Below are 17,820 nucleotides of genomic sequence, written 5' to 3'. Positions count from 1 at the left end.
GCCCTTTATAACGGGCGGTAGCTTGCGCCGCCTAGCCTAGGAACTAAGAACCAAAAGTATGATTTCATTCCTTCGCCGATTTGCTTACCCTCCGTAATCTCGCAACTATCACCAGGCGGTGTGGGAAATCACCAGGATGACCTTTGGGGGATCGGGCAAACAGAACTAAAAACATCACCCCCGCCTCTTCCCCCGACGAGGGAGTTGCCAATTTCCTTCTGGTCAAACCTAGTCGGCGTTACCCGGGCACCGGGCCCACTGGGAGACAGGATGGAGACTTTGGGCCGGAGCCAACGCACGAGGGATTCCCAATTTTCCTCTGTCCAGGCGACTGGCCCACTTTCGGTCAGCACCATCCATGTTGCCACGCTGGCTTGTGGCCGTCGCCGGCAGCGGCGGCAGAAGATGTGGAAGTTTGCGTTGCCCTGCTCTCGTCAATAGTCCCGGTCCCTGTCCTTAATGTCTGATTGACCGTGGTCGCTACCTGGATTAGGTCCCCCGGCCATAGTGGCTGATCAATGGCATCGGTGGACGCGATGATGAGATCGCCACCCTCTATTTATCTTCATAATAATAAAAACAAATAAAAACGGTCCGATGAGCGCAACATGAGGTGTGCCGCGCGGGGCCCCCGAAAAGAAAAAAAAAAGTGTTCAGATGTAATCGTCCCCCCTTTCAAAAGGAGAACATATTGATGGGGAATGAACGGGAAAGAACATTTAAAATTTGAGGGGGGAAGAACAATTGTTTTGGTCAGTCGCTTCATGAAGATAAACCGACGTCGCAGGTTGTACCGCCGGGGTGGCAGGGAGGGGGGATCAGGAACCCGACTCCTGCTGTCATCGGTCAGATCCTTTGAGAAATCTTGGCTGTGGAATTGTTTTAGGTCGGTTACATGAATTGGTCCTGTGGACTGACCCTAGCTTCTCTGAGGTTGTCCGAGAAGTGCTTGCGGAGGTCGTCTGCATACTTCGCGTAGCTGCGGCATTGCGACGCGGGATCTGCTGAGCGAATTCGAGCGTTCCAAAGCAAGAAAGCAAGCTCTTTGCCAACCTTTAGCTGGGCAGAACTGAGGCCAGTCGACCGGTTAACCGTGGTGTGAGTGGCGAAGGCCATTTCTTGGAGCTTCGCGCCCCAGTCTTTGTGGCGATCTGTATGCGCAACGAGAATCATTTTACGATCCCTGTTTACCCTTTCAGTGATGTTTGCCTGCGGTTGATACGATGTTAAAGTACTCTTATGTTCAATTCCCAGGACCGCGAACGCATCTATGATCACTTTGCTAGTAAAATAGGAAGCGTTGTCGGAAATCAAACTCGTCGGGCTTCGAAGCGCGCAAATGTTGGCAACAAACAGTCCAATATTTTCTGCGAGTTCAGTTTGCGCAAAGGGAACGGCTCAACCCATTTGTGAAAGGATCACTTCCTACGAACAAGTACTGATTCCCGGGAGGATTGCGCTGGAACGGGCCCATGACATTGCAACAACGGATCTGCCAAGAGCTCTGACTTTCGATCGTTTGTATGAGACCTGGGGACTGACCAACTCGGTGGTTTCGCTTGGTGACATACTGAGCAACTACGTGCACATCTCAGAACATCTTGCCGCATACTAAGCCCGCTTCTCTCCCCGGGGGGGCATCGCCGCTGCCCTTTACCGTCTGTCCTTGGCCGGTGTGCGTACCGCCCCCGTGCTCCCTAGGTAGTGTTGCCTCTATATGTATCGCCCCCTATAGTTTCCACAAGTTTTATGTTATTTTTCGGTCGTACTTGGTGAAAGCTTCACGTAGCGGCAGGTTGAGTTTATTAAAAAAAAAGGAAAAAGGTTCCCAGGAAAAAGGCGGAATGTTCTGGCAACATGGGGTGGTCGCTTTTGTCTTCTAACCTTGATTCAACAAAGTGCTCTCTCCCTGCAGCCGGAGTTACCTGGAACTTTTTACTCCCGATCTCAACTGCTTGACGGAAGTACGACTTTTCACATTTTCACTATATCTATATCTATCTATATATATATATATATATATATATATATATATATAGATTACAGCGTGACGGTTTATTGAGTCAAATTTAGGCCTACACAACACGATCGAGTGACTCTCTTGACAGACAAGATTGCTTTTCGCAGCGCGTGTGCCGAAAAAACAATCGGAAGCATCCGCATAAAAGCGGTCTTCGGAGACGAACACCAATGTTTTTAAATGGTTATCAACTCGACGTCAGTGAACGCGATGCGATAGCGGTTATACATGGTTTGCAGTGACGTCACATCGCATACTTTTGACCACCATGTAAGAAAAGGAGAGGGAAGCTGATTTTGTAAGAATTGGGAGTGACGGGTTAATCTCCGATAATCTTCTAGGAGAAGAACAGCGACGTCTTCGCACACCCGGGAGGCACGAAAGAGGATCCTGATAAGAGCGGAGCTCCCTCTTCCCCTCTTCTCTGGTGGTCATCGGAGCGCTCTTTGAATGGCGTCACGTGCAAGTTATGTATACGGACGCAGCAGAAAAGGAAAATATAAAGTAGCGATTGCACCATGAGATTAGCCACGGCCCATAAACGATCTCGCTGGGAGCAATAATCATGGCAATTATTTTAGTCATACGAGAATGTTATGCCGTAGTAATATTCGCACCGTCAAAAGCACAAGCTATTTGCAGAACCATATTTTATTGCTGTCTTGCCGCACACCGCACACCTGCGCACGCCCACTTGCCAGCGCCATCGTCAGCAACAAACTACGTGACCACGTACTTTCGGCGCCGTTGTGCACTCTGACGGACCAGCCGACATCGTCAAGGCACTCCCTTTCCCCCGCCGGATCTCGTGCGCTCTTGAAAGGGCGCCCAATAGCGCTCAGAAAGGCACCGCTCAAATTGGTAATTATAATCTCCCAGTGGAGGGGCATCTGTCTCGCCTTTCTGGGGAAAAAGGAAATGCCAAGGAAGGTTGCAGAAAGCATATTACCGACAAGTCAGCAAACTTTTGAGTGTTTTTTTTTCTTCTTTTAAATCTTAATATGCAAATTAGCACCGAGAAAAAAAAAACCTGTAAGTTTAACGACCTCTAGTGCGGACTAGTTATGCACTAATGAGGTGCGATGAAACTCAACCAGGATTGTGCGATAAGTGCAGCTACATTTGATCGTTTTTCAGGCGAGGAGTGGCATTGGTGCGGATTTCGTTCCGACATGCTGGGTGACATCGAGATCCCCTTCCTGATTCCAAAGTGGGGAGTGTTCTTGTTGGCGCAGCTGATGGCGTGGATGAACCTCTGCTATCCTCCGTCGATGAGCGACTACAACACCGTGAATCTGCGCGACGAGTACGACTACGTGATCGGTGAGCACGGACCAGTTGAGAACGGCATCTTCACCCGTTGCAGCATACGCGGTCTGCTCTGCGGCTGAAAGGCTCAAAAGTATAGCCGGTGTGGGTAAGAAAGTATATTCGTTGTAACATCAAGAAAAAAACGAAAAATGTTTATATGCTGCGCGAAGTTGTTCTTTGAAAATTTAGTTGTTGCAGGAAGGAACGATGGCGTTTTAAACATGTTACATTTGATAAAATAACATATAGAAAATTTAAAGGGAAGTTAAAGAGATTCTTGAAAAAAAAAAAAAAAAACAAGTTTGAGGTGAGTCTTAGGGTATTTTTACCCTGTAAATCTGAATTTCACGTTTGTTTTTCCTGAAGATGTAGCTAAACGCGGGAGGACACGAAAACCCTCCGACCAGTCGTTACGTCACACGCAGATCTTTCGGCCGCCAAGCGCGTGTCGCTCGTGTGGATAGCGCGTGCAATTAAAAGTTTGCCAGGTATATTCCCTCGCTCTGACACCAGTCGTGACGTCTTTTTCTGACCTTTTTAAAAATAGCAAGAGTGCGCGTAAATAGCTTTGATGGGCACTGAAGGCGCGCGAGGGCGGAGATTCCGAAACTTCTGTATATGACGTCACGTTCCGGGAAGGAGGGGCCTCAGTTGTAATTAAAATACTTTTTTTCTGTAGCCTCCGTGATAATATTTGGTCGCATACGCAGCGGAAGCCCGGCGGAAGACCACGAGCGCCTGCTGAATGTGCTGCGTCTTTTGGGCTGTTGACAATTGCAAGCAAGGCGACTGGCCGCCGCCATGTCTCCTCTCGTGCGTGAAAGCCCGTGCAGTTTCAAGCCTGCCAAAGCTATGATCACGCGCACACAGCACGTGCTTGCACGCATATGGGCACCAGTCGGGGCGCCATGCTTGCAATTGTCCATGCACTGCAGCTTACATTGGCATCATATTAGTTGCAACTTTGGTGGTCTTCCAACTGATTGCGTACTTCTGCGGCCATTTCCAACCCCCGAAGGTGTTGTCCAACAGCCTATCCCTATTGGAAAGACCAGTCTGAAAATTTATCTGGTCAGACTGGTATTTGGACTGGTCAAACTGGTATTTCGACTGGTCAGACTGGCCTAACAGGATATCAAACTGGTGCAACTGGTAGCCAGACTGGCCTAACTGGTAACCATATTGATCTAACTGGTCACCAGATAGCCACCTAACTGGCCACCAGATTGGCCCGACTGGTCATCATACTGGCCGAACTGGTCACCAGATTGGCCGAACTGGTCACCAGACGCCGAACTAGTCACCAGACTGGCCGAACTGGTCCAACTGGTAACCATATTGGCCTACCTGGTCCAACTGGTTACCAGTTTGACCCCTCTTTCTCGTTTTATTTATTGGCTAGCTCTCTCACTTTGACTTATTGGCTTTCAAATAATTACGGCATGATCGAGCATTTACTTTTTACTAAGAGATTCATCCCCGGAGCCGTTCAAAATATTCTCAGAGGTATGACATTGCTGAAAAAAATCAACATGCTGGGAATACTTTTATTGCTTAGGCGGTCACCGAGAAATTCCATACGTTCAGAACGACCAATATAAAAGACGGAAACGCAGAGCTGGGAAGTAGTGATAGGGTTAGTGTGCCGTTGTATTGATGTTCGTATGGGCTGTGTGTGTCTATGCGCTTAATGTATGTTCAGCTGATGCTTGTAGAAAGCGTATATATTGTGTCTATATTTGTGTATAATAAAGATTTCCGAAGCGCAGTGGTGGCGTAAACAAATGAAAATATGTCTGTTGAACCAGTGTGACCAGTTCAACCACCATGACCTGTTCAACCATCATGACCAGTCAACCAGTGTGACCAGTTCGAACTGACCAGTTCAACCATTATGAAACTGGTCAAACTGGAGCAATAACCCAGTTTGAAACTGGTACCAGTTTGAACTGGTGTTTCCAGTAGGGTATACATAGAACATTTAAATAGAGTGCATGATCTACATATAAGTGCAAGCGCTTCAGGGATTGGTTTAGGAGAATGGGTCGTTTTGCGCAATGTCAAGAAGCATACTGTAAAATCTCGAATGAGCACCCAGCCATGGTGGAAAGACGATCGGGTAAAATCTGAATTGGGCGAACTTTCGGGGGTGGGCGTTTGATCAGGTTTTTATGAGGAAGTAGTTCGAATAGAAGTAGTTTCATTCGGCTACGATTGTCTGAAATTTCATCTAGAGATATTCGTTTATTTAAGCGCGGTGTTGGCCTGGGACCCTTTTCCTGTGGGACAGCGAATAACGCGGTCGTCCCTTTCAACGCAGTGGGTGGCGGGCCGGCGGGCTGCGTGTTGGCGAACCGGCTGTCTGCCAACCCCAATGTGACCGTCCTGCTGTTGGAGGCTGGTGGCCTAGAGAACGCGGCGACGGACGTGCCTATGTTTGCGCCGCTCCACTTCCACGGTCCCTACGACTGGGACTACCACACCGAACCTCAGAACAACAGCTGCCAGTCCATGGAGGACAAGGCGAGTGTCCTTGTAGCACACAAGCACAAAGATAGCTGTCCTCCGGTCAGGACTTCTACTCAGAAACTCCACTTAGGGAATCCACTTAGAACCTCCACTTAAAGGGTAACTGCAAAGAAAAAAAAAGTGTCTTTTTAAACAGCCTAATTGGGACAAACATGTCACAAAACAATTTTTCCGCCAAAAACAAACATTTTTACAGCAATATTTATTGCGCCAGACTGATTTTAGTTTGCGGCTATTTCGTCCGTTTTAAATCGCGCGCCACGAAGTTGGTCTTATACGTCACGGAGTGGTTGCTATATGTCACGGAGCGACGTCTAACAGCCACTCCGCGCGTGTCGAAAGAGCGGGAGTTTTAAATGTGGGGAAGTTGTGACGCCGACTAAATTACGTCCTGTGGCGTAAATATTGCTAGAAAACTTTTGTTTTTTCGCAGAAGATTTGTTTTGTGAAATGCTTGTCCCAAATAGGCTGTTTAAAAAAACACTTTTTTTTTTCTTTGATCGTTAAAAAGATATCGTGAGGCCAGACTTTTTTTTTTTTTTCTAGAAAGTTTGGTGAGCGCGTTTTTATTTTTGAGAAAAAGGCGCTTGTAGACATTAGAATATCGAGTTAACCAAAAGTGATAAAAATAACGAAGAACACGCAGGCGAGCTGGTAAACTTTCTACATTTAGAAGACCAGATACAGGAACAAAATGTGTGTTGTCCACATTTTTGTCCCTACCCAGTTTGCACAAGAGTAGGACCCATGCAAGGTCCACGTGGGCAATGGGGGCTCGGGCAGCCCCTGCGAAACCCACGTTGGTCTCACGTGGGCTCACCGTGGGCATGCCCAATAGGGCTACCCATGCAGTACCGCGGTGGGTCCCACATCGGCTACGCGAGGGCAGGCCCAGTTTAGTCTGCCCGTGCAATAGCGTCGTGGGTCCCATTTCGGCTCTGCGGGGGCAGAGTTAACGCAGATGTGGCCTTCAGAGGGAAGCAAAGTATGTGCCTGTTTAACTTGGACTGCCCGTGCAATACCTCCGTGGGTTCCACCTCGGCAATGCGGGGGCAGTTAGCGATGATACGGGCAAAGCGTGGGCACGCCCGAGTTGGGCTGCCCATGTAAAACCCCCGTGGGTCCCACCTCTGCAGTTGGGGAGCCTAGTTGCGATGATGAGGATTCCACGGCGGCGAAGCGTGGGCATGCTCGACTTGGGCTGCCGATTTAAAAACCCCATGGGACCCACCTCGGCTCTACGGGGGCCGAATGCGTTGATGTGGGCTCCAAGGCGGCTTTGTGTGGGCGTGCCCTAGTTGGGCTGCCTGCACGTCGAACCCCCGTGGGTTCCAAGCATGCTGGGAAGACATCGAGCGTGTGCCGGAGGCCGAGCTACTCCTGCCGACCCTATGTTGCAACTACAGTGCATAAAACCTGTCTCGGACGGATGCATTAATATTCCTCCATGCATCTAAATAGGTCCCGAAGTGGCAACAAATGACGTTACAAAAGCCGGACTGGCATACTGTCGCACGTCACGATCGTGGCGGTTGGGCGTAGAAGTTTTGGCAAAAAGTACGAGTGATCGTGAGTGTAACCGCCGTCGTACAACTCCTAGCTGCCGAAGCTTCCGTGATCTGTCTAGCTCGAGAGTGACCTACAGGAGAACAGACGTCTGCCACACCCGCCACCGCTGAGGGGACACGGCCATGGTCGCGGCCGGCGACAGCGCGACTTTTTTGGGACGTCATCGGACGGAAATCGAGGGACCACGTTTTAGTGCGCGTTAAACGCACTAGTCGGAGACGCACAATAGTTGCAACGGACCAGAGTTGGACAAACTACTTTTATTTGCATTAAAAATTATCACAACAAAAGTAATTAATTACAATTTAAAAATACCTATAAAAAGTAATGACCTTACTTCCAAATTATGTATTTACCTCCTTATGCAAAAATCGGTTAAAAGTGTCTTGCGATATGTGATGTTATTTACATTATAAATATTTTATTTACATCGGCCGCTTTTGAAGTCTATCAAGCCAGGCACGAGGAGTAGCACAGCCGATCGTGCGGAAAGAGAGACGAGTTTTAGATGCGAGAGGCATTGCGGACTACATTTGAGGTAATTCTGGATTGTCTGGTTGTTTAGGACGGGTGGAATAGATATGCATGCCTGGTTCGTTTTCCGTTCCTCTGGGATATGTGAAGAAAATAATATTTAAAAAAAGTCCAGCAACTGCCAGTTGTAATGTTAGTAAAAACAATTGCAGCTACCTTTATTTTTAAAGCCCTATAATGCATAAAACGCAATAATGGACGATCGTCTTACTTTGTTTAGAATACAATATAGACCTTTCCAAAAAAGCCTTCAGGTCGGTATCATTTTCAGCGTTCGTACATATGGCGCGAGATTCGCTCGCTTTGCGAAGCCACGCACATGAGCATGCTGGGCTGTGGATATCGCGCGCTAGGCTCTGTATTTGCATATAATAGAATGGCATATAGACCCTTTTTCTAAGGCCGCCGCCATCTTGAGAATCTCGTCACCGACGACGCCATCTAGCGGCTTAAAAGTTCAAATACCAGGTGGTTCTGGCAGCACAGCTATATGGGTTGGCAACTGTGTGGGTATGGGGGAACTTGGCTAGACTTGGCTATGGTGGGCTACAACAACTTGGCTGGACCTTGGCCGGTGGAATCGAGCTGGGTAATGGCAGGCCATCGCCTTGCTTCCTCGAAAGAACGAAGACGAAGACAGTGGGTCGTTTTTGATTGAGTTTCCACAACGAAGGCATATATAAGCAGTTTAATGTAGTCTGTGCAGGAAGGCTTTCGGCACTTAATAGTCGCATCTTGAGTGGTGGCACGTAATCGTTTCCATGCCCTTCACATGCCATGGAGCAATAGCATACCTCGCAGCGATAACATAATCGGAGCACCTACACCGGGTTGGAATCGGTCCTTTGACCGTAGACGAATCAGTCGGAACTCGGGAGCATCGACTTGACGATGACTATGATACAAAGGCCTCGCAATTCTCGTTCGCAATCAACTGACTTTATAAATAAGAATCTTTTGAGAACATCTGTAGCTCAATAACATTGCAGCCATACTCTCGCTGCAGCTTCTTGTGGCGCACTTTTGAGATTGTTTTTATGCTTATTAAAATTATTTGTGCATCCGACGACAGCGCAGTGATAGCAGAAACTACAGTAGATTTTCGGAAATTGTAACACAGTAAAAAGAAGCACTTGGAACTAACTCACGTTTCTAAGCCTTTTTGCCCATACCCTTGGCGGTTGCATACCCTGTGTCAGCGGGAAGTCCAAAAATCAGGGACTCAAACCGAAAAATATAACGTTTCGGTTACGGTTACGGTTACCGCTTCCTGTTGATAACGGTTTCGTTTCGGTTTTTTACGGTTTTAATTTTTACGGTTTCGGTTACCGGTTACACGTTCATAAAAACCGGTTTATTTCGGTTTTTCCAATAATTTGTCTAATTGAAACGCTAGACAGCCATTTTAGAAAAAACTGTTTAAAGTAGTCTCAGATATCCAATAACGTGAAATACAAGGAACCTAGAAACGTCTTAATACTTCTAATTGGTCAGAAGTTGCACACGTTCCTCGCTCCAACTCTTGTTCACTACATCTACTTACATTATTTAGTTTGATGCCCGAGCATACATGTTACTTCTAGTACTCGGGGATCATCGCGTTCTATATAATAAAAATTAAAATAAACACCGCTACTCTGTTGTTTGGCACCATTCATAAACAATAACCCTAAGAAAGTTCCCACTTGATGCTGGAAGAACCATTCGCACTTTCTCGTCGCTACAGTTGATTTCAACCTCATACATGCAGGCGAGTCTTCGCTTCACTGAAGGAAGGAACAGAACTACAGCCATCCACTAGTAAAATACTGCTAAGTGGAATGAAGTAATAAAATTGAGAGCTGGGCTGGGCGGGCCGTGAGGCAAGAAGCCTTCGTGCAGCGAATGGAAAGTCCGCCGTAGTCGGGCGGCCCGTGAAAACTACTTGCTAAACACTGCCCAGTCGACTTCAGGTGCCTGCTGGGTCGAGTGGACTGGCGGTGTAGGTCCCGTCGCTTTTGACTTGTAGGCAGTGCTACCCAGGTCTGACTGAGAGTCTTCGACGACGCTTTGTTTGTCTGTAGTATGTTCCTTTGTGTTGGTGTGGTTTTCCTCCTTGCCATCGTACGTGTCGAAGGAGCCGTCATCGGCGTGGGGCTCAATGACAGTGTCGGTCCTGCTGAGCCTCTCCAAGATTCGCTCGGGGGCGGTGGTTGTCGAGTCGGGATCCATTGGGTCGTTTTCTTCGATCCAAGATCAAGCTCGGGCACGGTCGACCGAGACGCCAGCCTCGCAAAGAGCATGGGCGAGAATGTTCTCGACAGGAAAATACGCACAGGAGCGTCGAGGAGACGACTGTGCCGTCGATGACGGCACTGGTGGGTTTCGAAGACTCAACGTAGCTGCCGGACTCACGATTAGGGGGCCTCTTCGACTTGGTGTCTGGGCGGTAGCTGGTGTGCGCGGGAGCACGAGGCGTGTGGCGTCCGCGTGGAGGCTGGTTGGGTAGCTGGTCGGGGAGCTCTCTGAAAACCTCAGACTCGAATCCTCCACGTCTGGGATAGGACTGCCGTCCTACAGTTCCCTCTCGCGACGACGTGGAAGAGTTCCAGTCTATCGAAAATGAGGTGCTGGTGTTCGGGGAGCATGTCATCCCAGTAGAACCGATGGCGGGGGAGATGCCTGATCTCATGGACATCTCTCGTGGAGAAACTTATGGTGTCCTGGGCGAGGTCGCTCAGAATGTCGTAGGCATGACGGACCCTCGCTCCGGCATGGGTGGTGGGGGCTCTATCAGAGGTAGTTGGATTGCGCTGGTGGCTCTGGTAGAAATGATTCTCGTAGAAGCCATACCTCCGGCGGTGGCAGGGGGAGGCCTCCGGCGATGCTGGAAGCGATCTCTCGGCGCGTCTGTGGATGTTCGAGCTCACCGTGCCGACGTTCGAATAGCTCGCGTTCACAGTTTTGCGAGAGAGACTGTTGAGACTGCTGGCCGTGTGGGGCGAGATTGGCCAGGCCATCGACGATTGGAAGCAGGGCAGCTCCCAAGGTTCAGGCGAAGGAGGCAGAAATTGCATCCCATGTCTGTTAAACGGGGGTGGCGCGTTGGCGCGTTTGACGAGGAGGCATCCTTCTCCTTGGCTTTTTCTTTTGTCATGTTGAGAAGCTGAGAGGCGTGGCAGTGCCGGCGACGGTAAAGCCCCTCTATCCTGGGAAAAGTGGCGCCGTTCATTGTTGTTAAATGCTCGAGGCACGTGCGACGCGCTACTTCTGGGAAATTCATGCCGTCTGAAATAGCTAAGTGTAGCGCTGTGCCGCCATGATCTTCCCAAGGGCTGCACGTTGCACGTGCCTTGTGCATCGACGAACATTGCGCTACTTTTGAAACATGAAGGGGCTTTAGGCGGCGGGTGCCACTCGGTTTGAAGAAGGGTCTCGGCGCGGGAAGGAAAAGAAAAAAACTCGGACACCCTTCTGACGTTTCCTCGCTCCTTCCACCACTCTCAGCCCGAGCATATATATATATATATATATATATATATATATATATATATTGTATATATAATACAAAACGCCAATGTCAAACCCCTGACTTTTTTTTTTCTTTCTGTGTTGTTTCAAAATCGTCACTCGCGACACGTTTCACACTAAATGAACAACATAAACATTATTAATGAACAGCAGGGCCCATTAAAGCCCCTTCATGTTTCAAAAGTAGCGCAAAGTGCGTCGATGCACGAGGCACGTGCAACGTGCATCCCTTGGGAAGGTCATGGCGGCACAGCGCAGCACTGAGCTAGATTTCAGACGCCATGTACTTTCCAGAAGTGGCGCGCTGAACGTGTCTCGCGCGTTTCCACAACAATGAAGGCGCCACTTTTCCCAGGATACAGGGGCTTTAGGGCCCGTTTGCTCGAAGCGCTAACCGCGGCTAAAGTTAGCCGCAGTACCTAGGAGAGGGATTCTGAGATCATGTGACAGGGATCGGTAGGGATGCGGGAAAACATGGCGGTGCCCCGCAAAGTGAGCGCCCCTCGCTTCGGAACTAATATGTCGTTGTAGCTGCAATATCGCGCGCGTTAGTCAGTAACTAATGGTGCAGGAGGCTTTCGCTTTGCCTTACCTCACTTAAATCGCAAAGCATGAGCAATGACCTCGCCGCATTTTTTAGATAGTATTTCGATTCTGGCCATTCTTAAGCCTAAATGAACACGATAATTGTCGGCATGCATGGAAACGTCTTTGGAAAGTGGATTGCCTTGACTCAATCGGCCTTGTATTGATAGCACACAAATTTCCCAAGCACCGAGGTGCATGCTACGAGTGTAGTTGCAGGCATTGCGTGTGCTGGCGTATGCAGTAGTAATATACCCGCTGCTCTGGGCAGGGGGCGCGAGCGCGTCCGGAAGACTTACGCAAGACGCGACCAAGTTATGCTGGCTGCATCATCCGTGTGGCGCTGTAACGTTCGATTTTGCACGTGCCACGTTCGAATACAAGCCGCTGTCAGCATCTGTAGATGTGCGATAACAAAACGTCTAAAAAAAGTTAAAAAAAAGAACAGAATTATGCTGCTTGCGGCCGCAGCGTTCCATTAAACATTCCTTTCATCTTTGCTTTCTTTCATAGCTTCCGCGAGCACGTATATTTCACTTTACGTGATAGTGAAGCCGAAGCTATACTCGGAAAAGCGCGTCATCCTGAACGATGCTCGCACTGCACGAGCGCGCGTGCTTGGCAGGGACGCGGAAAGCTCGCAGTTCGCTCTTGTAGCCTCTGCTACGCTGGAACTTAGAATGGAACTGAGTAGAAAAAACTCTAGTGGGGAAGCGTATTGATGCATGTTCGAAACGCGAGCCAAATATTCTATTTTGCTCGCCTGCAGCGCTGCTCAAAACTTGTGAGCTACGGGCCTATCGTTCTAAAGGAAAAAGTCTAAAACAAATTTTGCCTTGCACGCGCGTTCGTCCAAGTCTTATAATGATTATTTACTTCGAATCTTTTATAAGAGGAAGGACAGCGAGCGGGGACCATAGAATTACACTTCCAGCGTTCTTCTCGATGCTTGGGTAATTTAGAAAAAGGTCTGTTGGGGCGGGACGCTGGTCTTCTTTTGTGTACTATTAATATCCGGTCGATTGAGTCAAGGCAATCCGCTTTCCAAAGACGTTGCCATGCCGACAATTATCGCGTTCATTTAGGCTTAGAAAGGCCAGAATCGAAAGACTATGCAACAAATGCCGCGAAGTCATTGCTCGTGCTTTGCGATTTAAGCGAGGTAAGGCAAAGCGAAAGCCTCCTGCACCATTCGTTGCTGACTAACGCGCCCGATAGTGCAGCTACAACGACATATTAGTTACAAAGCGAGCGGCGCTCACGCACCGGGGCGCCGCCATGCTTCCCGGCATCCCAGCCCCCAGTCACGTGATTTCAAACTCCCTCTCCTAGGTACTGCTGCTAACTTTAGCCGCGGTTAGCGCTTCGAGCAAACGGGCCCAGGTTTTCTTTTCCGCCAGCTCTGCATGATGGCCAATTTACCTCGTTTCTTTATACTGGCTACTGCATGTCAGGAACATCGGTGATTTTGATAGAACCGAGTTGGATGGACATCTGAGAATTCGAACTTATTAGTTAATACACTGAAAGCGACACATACTGAATACATGTAGCGATGTAGGAGTGTGGCAGATTTAGAAATATAGAATTTTTTTAATTATAAGCTCGACCACTAATTCAATCTGAGTATTCTTAATCCTAAAGTCAGATTGAATGGAAATATGTAACCAGATGCACCACTCGCTGACAGTAACTCTATCAAATGGCCACAACAATTTAAGATCCCTCTTCGGGTCATACTTCAGAAAAACTAATAGTTTATTTTTCGGTTAATATTGGTTAAAACCGGTTACCGGTGAATAATTTACGGTTCCGGTTACGGTTACGGTTTTTATAAATATCAAATAACGGTTTCGTTCCGGTTACGGTTACAGAAAAAATTTCGTTCCTAAACGGTTTTCGGTTTCGGTTACGGTTACGGTTTGAGTCCCTGCCAAAAATGCACCGGATCGAGGGTACGTCAGTTTCGCGCTGCTGTGAAGTTATGCAAACAAAATCTATACAGTCTAGCATATATAGGTCACGTGGCATGAGTATAACAAAAATATAAGTCACGTGACGTCAGGTCACCTGACGTCAATTTTCCCGCTAAATTTAGCGAGGAAACTAAATTGGTGTCTAGGTTGAGTGACGTCAGGCCAACGGGATATCAATTCCCCCGCCAAATCTAACGGGGAAACTGAATTGGTGTGTAGCGCGTGACGTCATGTCATGTGACCTCAATTTTCACAACGTTTTGTCACGTGACATCAATTTCCCGCTAATTTTTTCGGAAAATGCACAGACGGATGGACGGACAAACGTTTTGGATTGGGTGTTCCGTCAAGAAGCATATAATGCTTTAAAAAAAAAGGTGAACCTTCAGCGAGCTTTCTACCGTCACATTTAAGCGAATGTCTTTTTAGAATTGTCGGTCTACTCTAAAGCCTTTTATCTGGAGCCTCTATTCCTGCACTTTATTAATCTTATCTTGTTCTGCGAAGTATATGCGCAGATTGTTCGTCCTCTTCGGGAGATCCAGATGTTTCGGGAACAAAAGTTTCACCCTTGAGTTTATGCTCCCCTTTAACAACATTGTGTGTTTGAGGCTCCTCTTCTATCTATTGTGCACTTCCAACGAGCTAAATGCTTTCTATTCTTTAAGTGTGTCCAGGAGTCCCATAATGTTGTTTTCATTAAGTGTTGTAGGAGTTACCGAAAAAAGTAACGAAATACGTTACTACTTGCAAACAAAAGGAACGCGTTACCAACCTACGTTACCTCAAAATAAAAAGAACGTGTTGCTGTTACCGATAAAAAGTAACGCTCGTTACTTTTATAAATTAGGAATTTACGTTTTACTTTCTTGACGGTACAGGTGGGCATAAGCACCATATTTCAAGAAACATTATGTTCATGCAGAAACATAACATAATTAGATTATCTTTTTGTACGGTTTCAGCTAAATACTCAGAAGAAAAAAACGCACACAAAAACGCAAAAAAAACTAAAAAGACTACATGACGAAAAAAAATTTAAGTGCAAATTTTTTAGTCTTGGGGAAAAAAGTATTGAATAACGTAAGTACATTACCCGTTACTATATTGAAAGGTAACGAGGACGTTACAAAATAAAGTCACGCTTTTCCGGTAACGCCGTTGCTTGTAACGCATTACTATGACCACACTGTTTTTATTATATACATCTAGAACCCTTGCCCTGTCCAATCCTGTTATTTATTTTTTGAATAAAAAATTGGCATTCGTGTTTGTATGCGCACGAAACTATACCTGAAAGAAAAAAGTAATTCAGTATTCTCGTTACCATTACCGGCCCAGCGTGATGAATTAAATTACAAGATTACGTGCACCAAAAAAGTAACAAATTACATTATTTATTATTACAAAAAGTAATTTAATTACTGTGATTTCATTACACTAATTTTATTACTGCCACCTCCGCAACAGACATTGTGGCTCTATATTTCCGCCATTGCTAAGTGGGTCAGATTTTTTTTATGAATTCGACGCGTGTCTTTCGAGGGGAATCTCTAACACGAGATGGGACTAAGAAAGCAGCGTCAAACGCGGCTTCGCTACTTCATGCAGGTCAATCCGTGGCCCAGGGGCAAAGTGCTGGGCGGTTGCAGTGTTCTCAACTTCATGATGTACGTTCGCGGGAACAAGCGAGACTTCGACTCGTGGGCCCACGACTACGGTGCCCATGGCTGGTCTTACGAGGAGGTGCTGCCCTACTTCAAGAGCATCGAAACGTTCAACGTGGAGGAATTCGCCGACAATGGTGGGTCACAGAACGAGCAGGAAAGAAAGTACGAGTGGATCTATACAAAAGCGGATGTCACGCTTTGAGTGTGCCACGTCATGGATCATTTAAAGCGTTGTTGGAGAAAACGTTTCAGCGCTTACAGAGCTCCGGCTTTTTCAAACTTGTGACGAAACTAAGTACTAATTTGCTAGAGTTTTGTGTTGCAACGAAGCCGTGTGTTCGTGCAGCCTGAGCGTCGATGAAACTTGCGCACCCTTTACGTCTTCTAAGGATATAGCGGTGCGAATCTCACCCAACGCCACGCACACACACGCACACACGTACAGGCCTAAATGTCCAGTAAAGTTCACCGGAAAGTCCACACATTGACAATAAGCCGCTTATGCCGCCGCTGCCCTCTTCCTGCGTTTAATTTGGCTCACTTTCGTTCGCGGGCCTCTTCTTTCTCCGGATCGTGAACATTCTTCGCTGGCGTCCTGGCGTTGCTCGGATAGCCCACTCTTTATATATTCAGGGAGTTCCCGAGACCAGAGTAGCGTGTTTTTCGGCCAGGGTAAATAAACTATGCATCGCAGAAAGCTCTAACTTGGTAAGAATGTGACGCTACACTGTTAGAAAATTCCATCAATCTACGTGGAAAAACCGAATAGAACATGTCCCGTTTTCTGGAAATGCACACAATGTGCTGTTTGCTTTCAACAACGGGAACTGTACCATATGCATTGAAATGTGCTATTTAGGCATTAAGTATGAGCTTATCCGTATAAATAAAAAAAGCCTTACAAGACTACAGTTTATAGTCGGTTCAACTGGTATAAGCGGATTGAACGCGCCCAAAAGTGCCGGATATCCAGCAATTTTTATGGAACTCTATCAGACCGCGGAAGTACAGAGCCCGTGAGCCGTGTTACGCCACGCGCAGGAAGACATCTCTCACCCGCGCATGCGCAAGCCGCTGCCGGCCCTGCCGGCCGGTGTGGGCCCGCGAGCTGCGGAGTGCTGCTGCCCGTTCGGAAGGCGAGTTCGACGTTGTTATCGCGTCGTCAGAGGCGTTCAGCGGTGCGTAGACGGCTTTGTTTTCCAAGGTACGTATACGTTAAGTTGTTCCTAACGCAGTGTTATTTTACTATCTCTAAGGGTGTCGTATATTCCAAGTTCGGGATGCCCAGCGTGTAGCGTCTCGTCTTCCCAGCTGCATAAAGCTAGGCCTTTTATAGTTCCTGATTCGGGGCGGCATACTGCCCGACCCTACTTAGTATTGATGGTATGCTGCGCTGCGTAGTTACGCGGAAAAAAACTGGAGAAATGGAGTTAATGCAGAAGGACAGACAAAAACATGCATGAATTGGCGCAGACTAACAACTGTTTACTTTCTTTCTCTTTTTTCTCCCCCGACCCGTATTTCCAAAATTGCGCCTAAGAAAACGAATGGTTGATGTCTTGAATTTGTTGGCTTCTGAACTTGATGGTGTTTGCTGTAGCTGCCTCTTTGATATACGAACTGGATGGTGTGTTTTTTGTAGCGTTTACCTGGGGCCTGATGTTTGCCCCGACAAGTTTGGTATCTTATTGAGTAGATCTATTTCTTCTTGTCGCAAAGCTAGTGATAGCTCACTGACGCACGCTCCGTGTCTACCCGAGGCCATGTGAAAAGCCTCGATTATTTCACGCTTTGTTCTGTCCTTTGATCTGGCCAAGATGGAAGTAGTGTCAAGGAGAGCTTTGCAGTTGCATTTTGAACAATGCGCTGCAAGGTTGCCAGGTGCTTGCAGTTGTCCGCATGCATGGTTGTGCTCCCTTAGGGCCGGTTGCACCAACGTCGCTTAGCGCAAAGCGGAGCTTAGCCGGGAACTTAAGCTTAGTTTCGGTTTCGTTCGGTTGCACCAAACTCGCTTATCGCTAAACCTAGCACTAAACTACGCTTAACTTAAGCGCTCAACATTGGGCGCTTTGCTTCTGGTTGTTTCTTAATCCTGGATTAAAAACATGGCGGCTGG

General features: G+C 47.6%; 1 protein-coding gene across 1 annotated transcript in view; it reads left to right on the top strand.

The window, feature by feature from the left end:
• Window positions 1–3,021: 3,021 nt before the first annotated feature.
• The window catches only part of LOC8040805 (L-sorbose 1-dehydrogenase-like), a 38,924-nt gene continuing 24,125 nt past the window's right edge, over window positions 3,022–17,820 (top strand). The window contains exons 1-4 of the mRNA XM_040222773.1: window positions 3,022–3,052; window positions 3,158–3,343; window positions 5,652–5,854; window positions 15,646–15,838. Coding sequence (XP_040078707.1) covers window positions 3,022–3,052; window positions 3,158–3,343; window positions 5,652–5,854; window positions 15,646–15,838 — 613 coding nt within the window. The remainder of the gene's footprint in view (window positions 3,053–3,157; window positions 3,344–5,651; window positions 5,855–15,645; window positions 15,839–17,820) is intronic.

Source organism: Ixodes scapularis, unplaced genomic scaffold, assembly GCF_016920785.2.
Source record: "Ixodes scapularis isolate PalLabHiFi unplaced genomic scaffold, ASM1692078v2 PGA_scaffold1__304_contigs__length_218370807, whole genome shotgun sequence".
In the NCBI taxonomy this organism is placed as follows: Eukaryota; Metazoa; Arthropoda; class Arachnida; order Ixodida; family Ixodidae; genus Ixodes; species Ixodes scapularis.
Note: the sequence above shows the minus strand (reverse complement) of the source record. Positions and strands in the feature narration are given on the sequence as shown.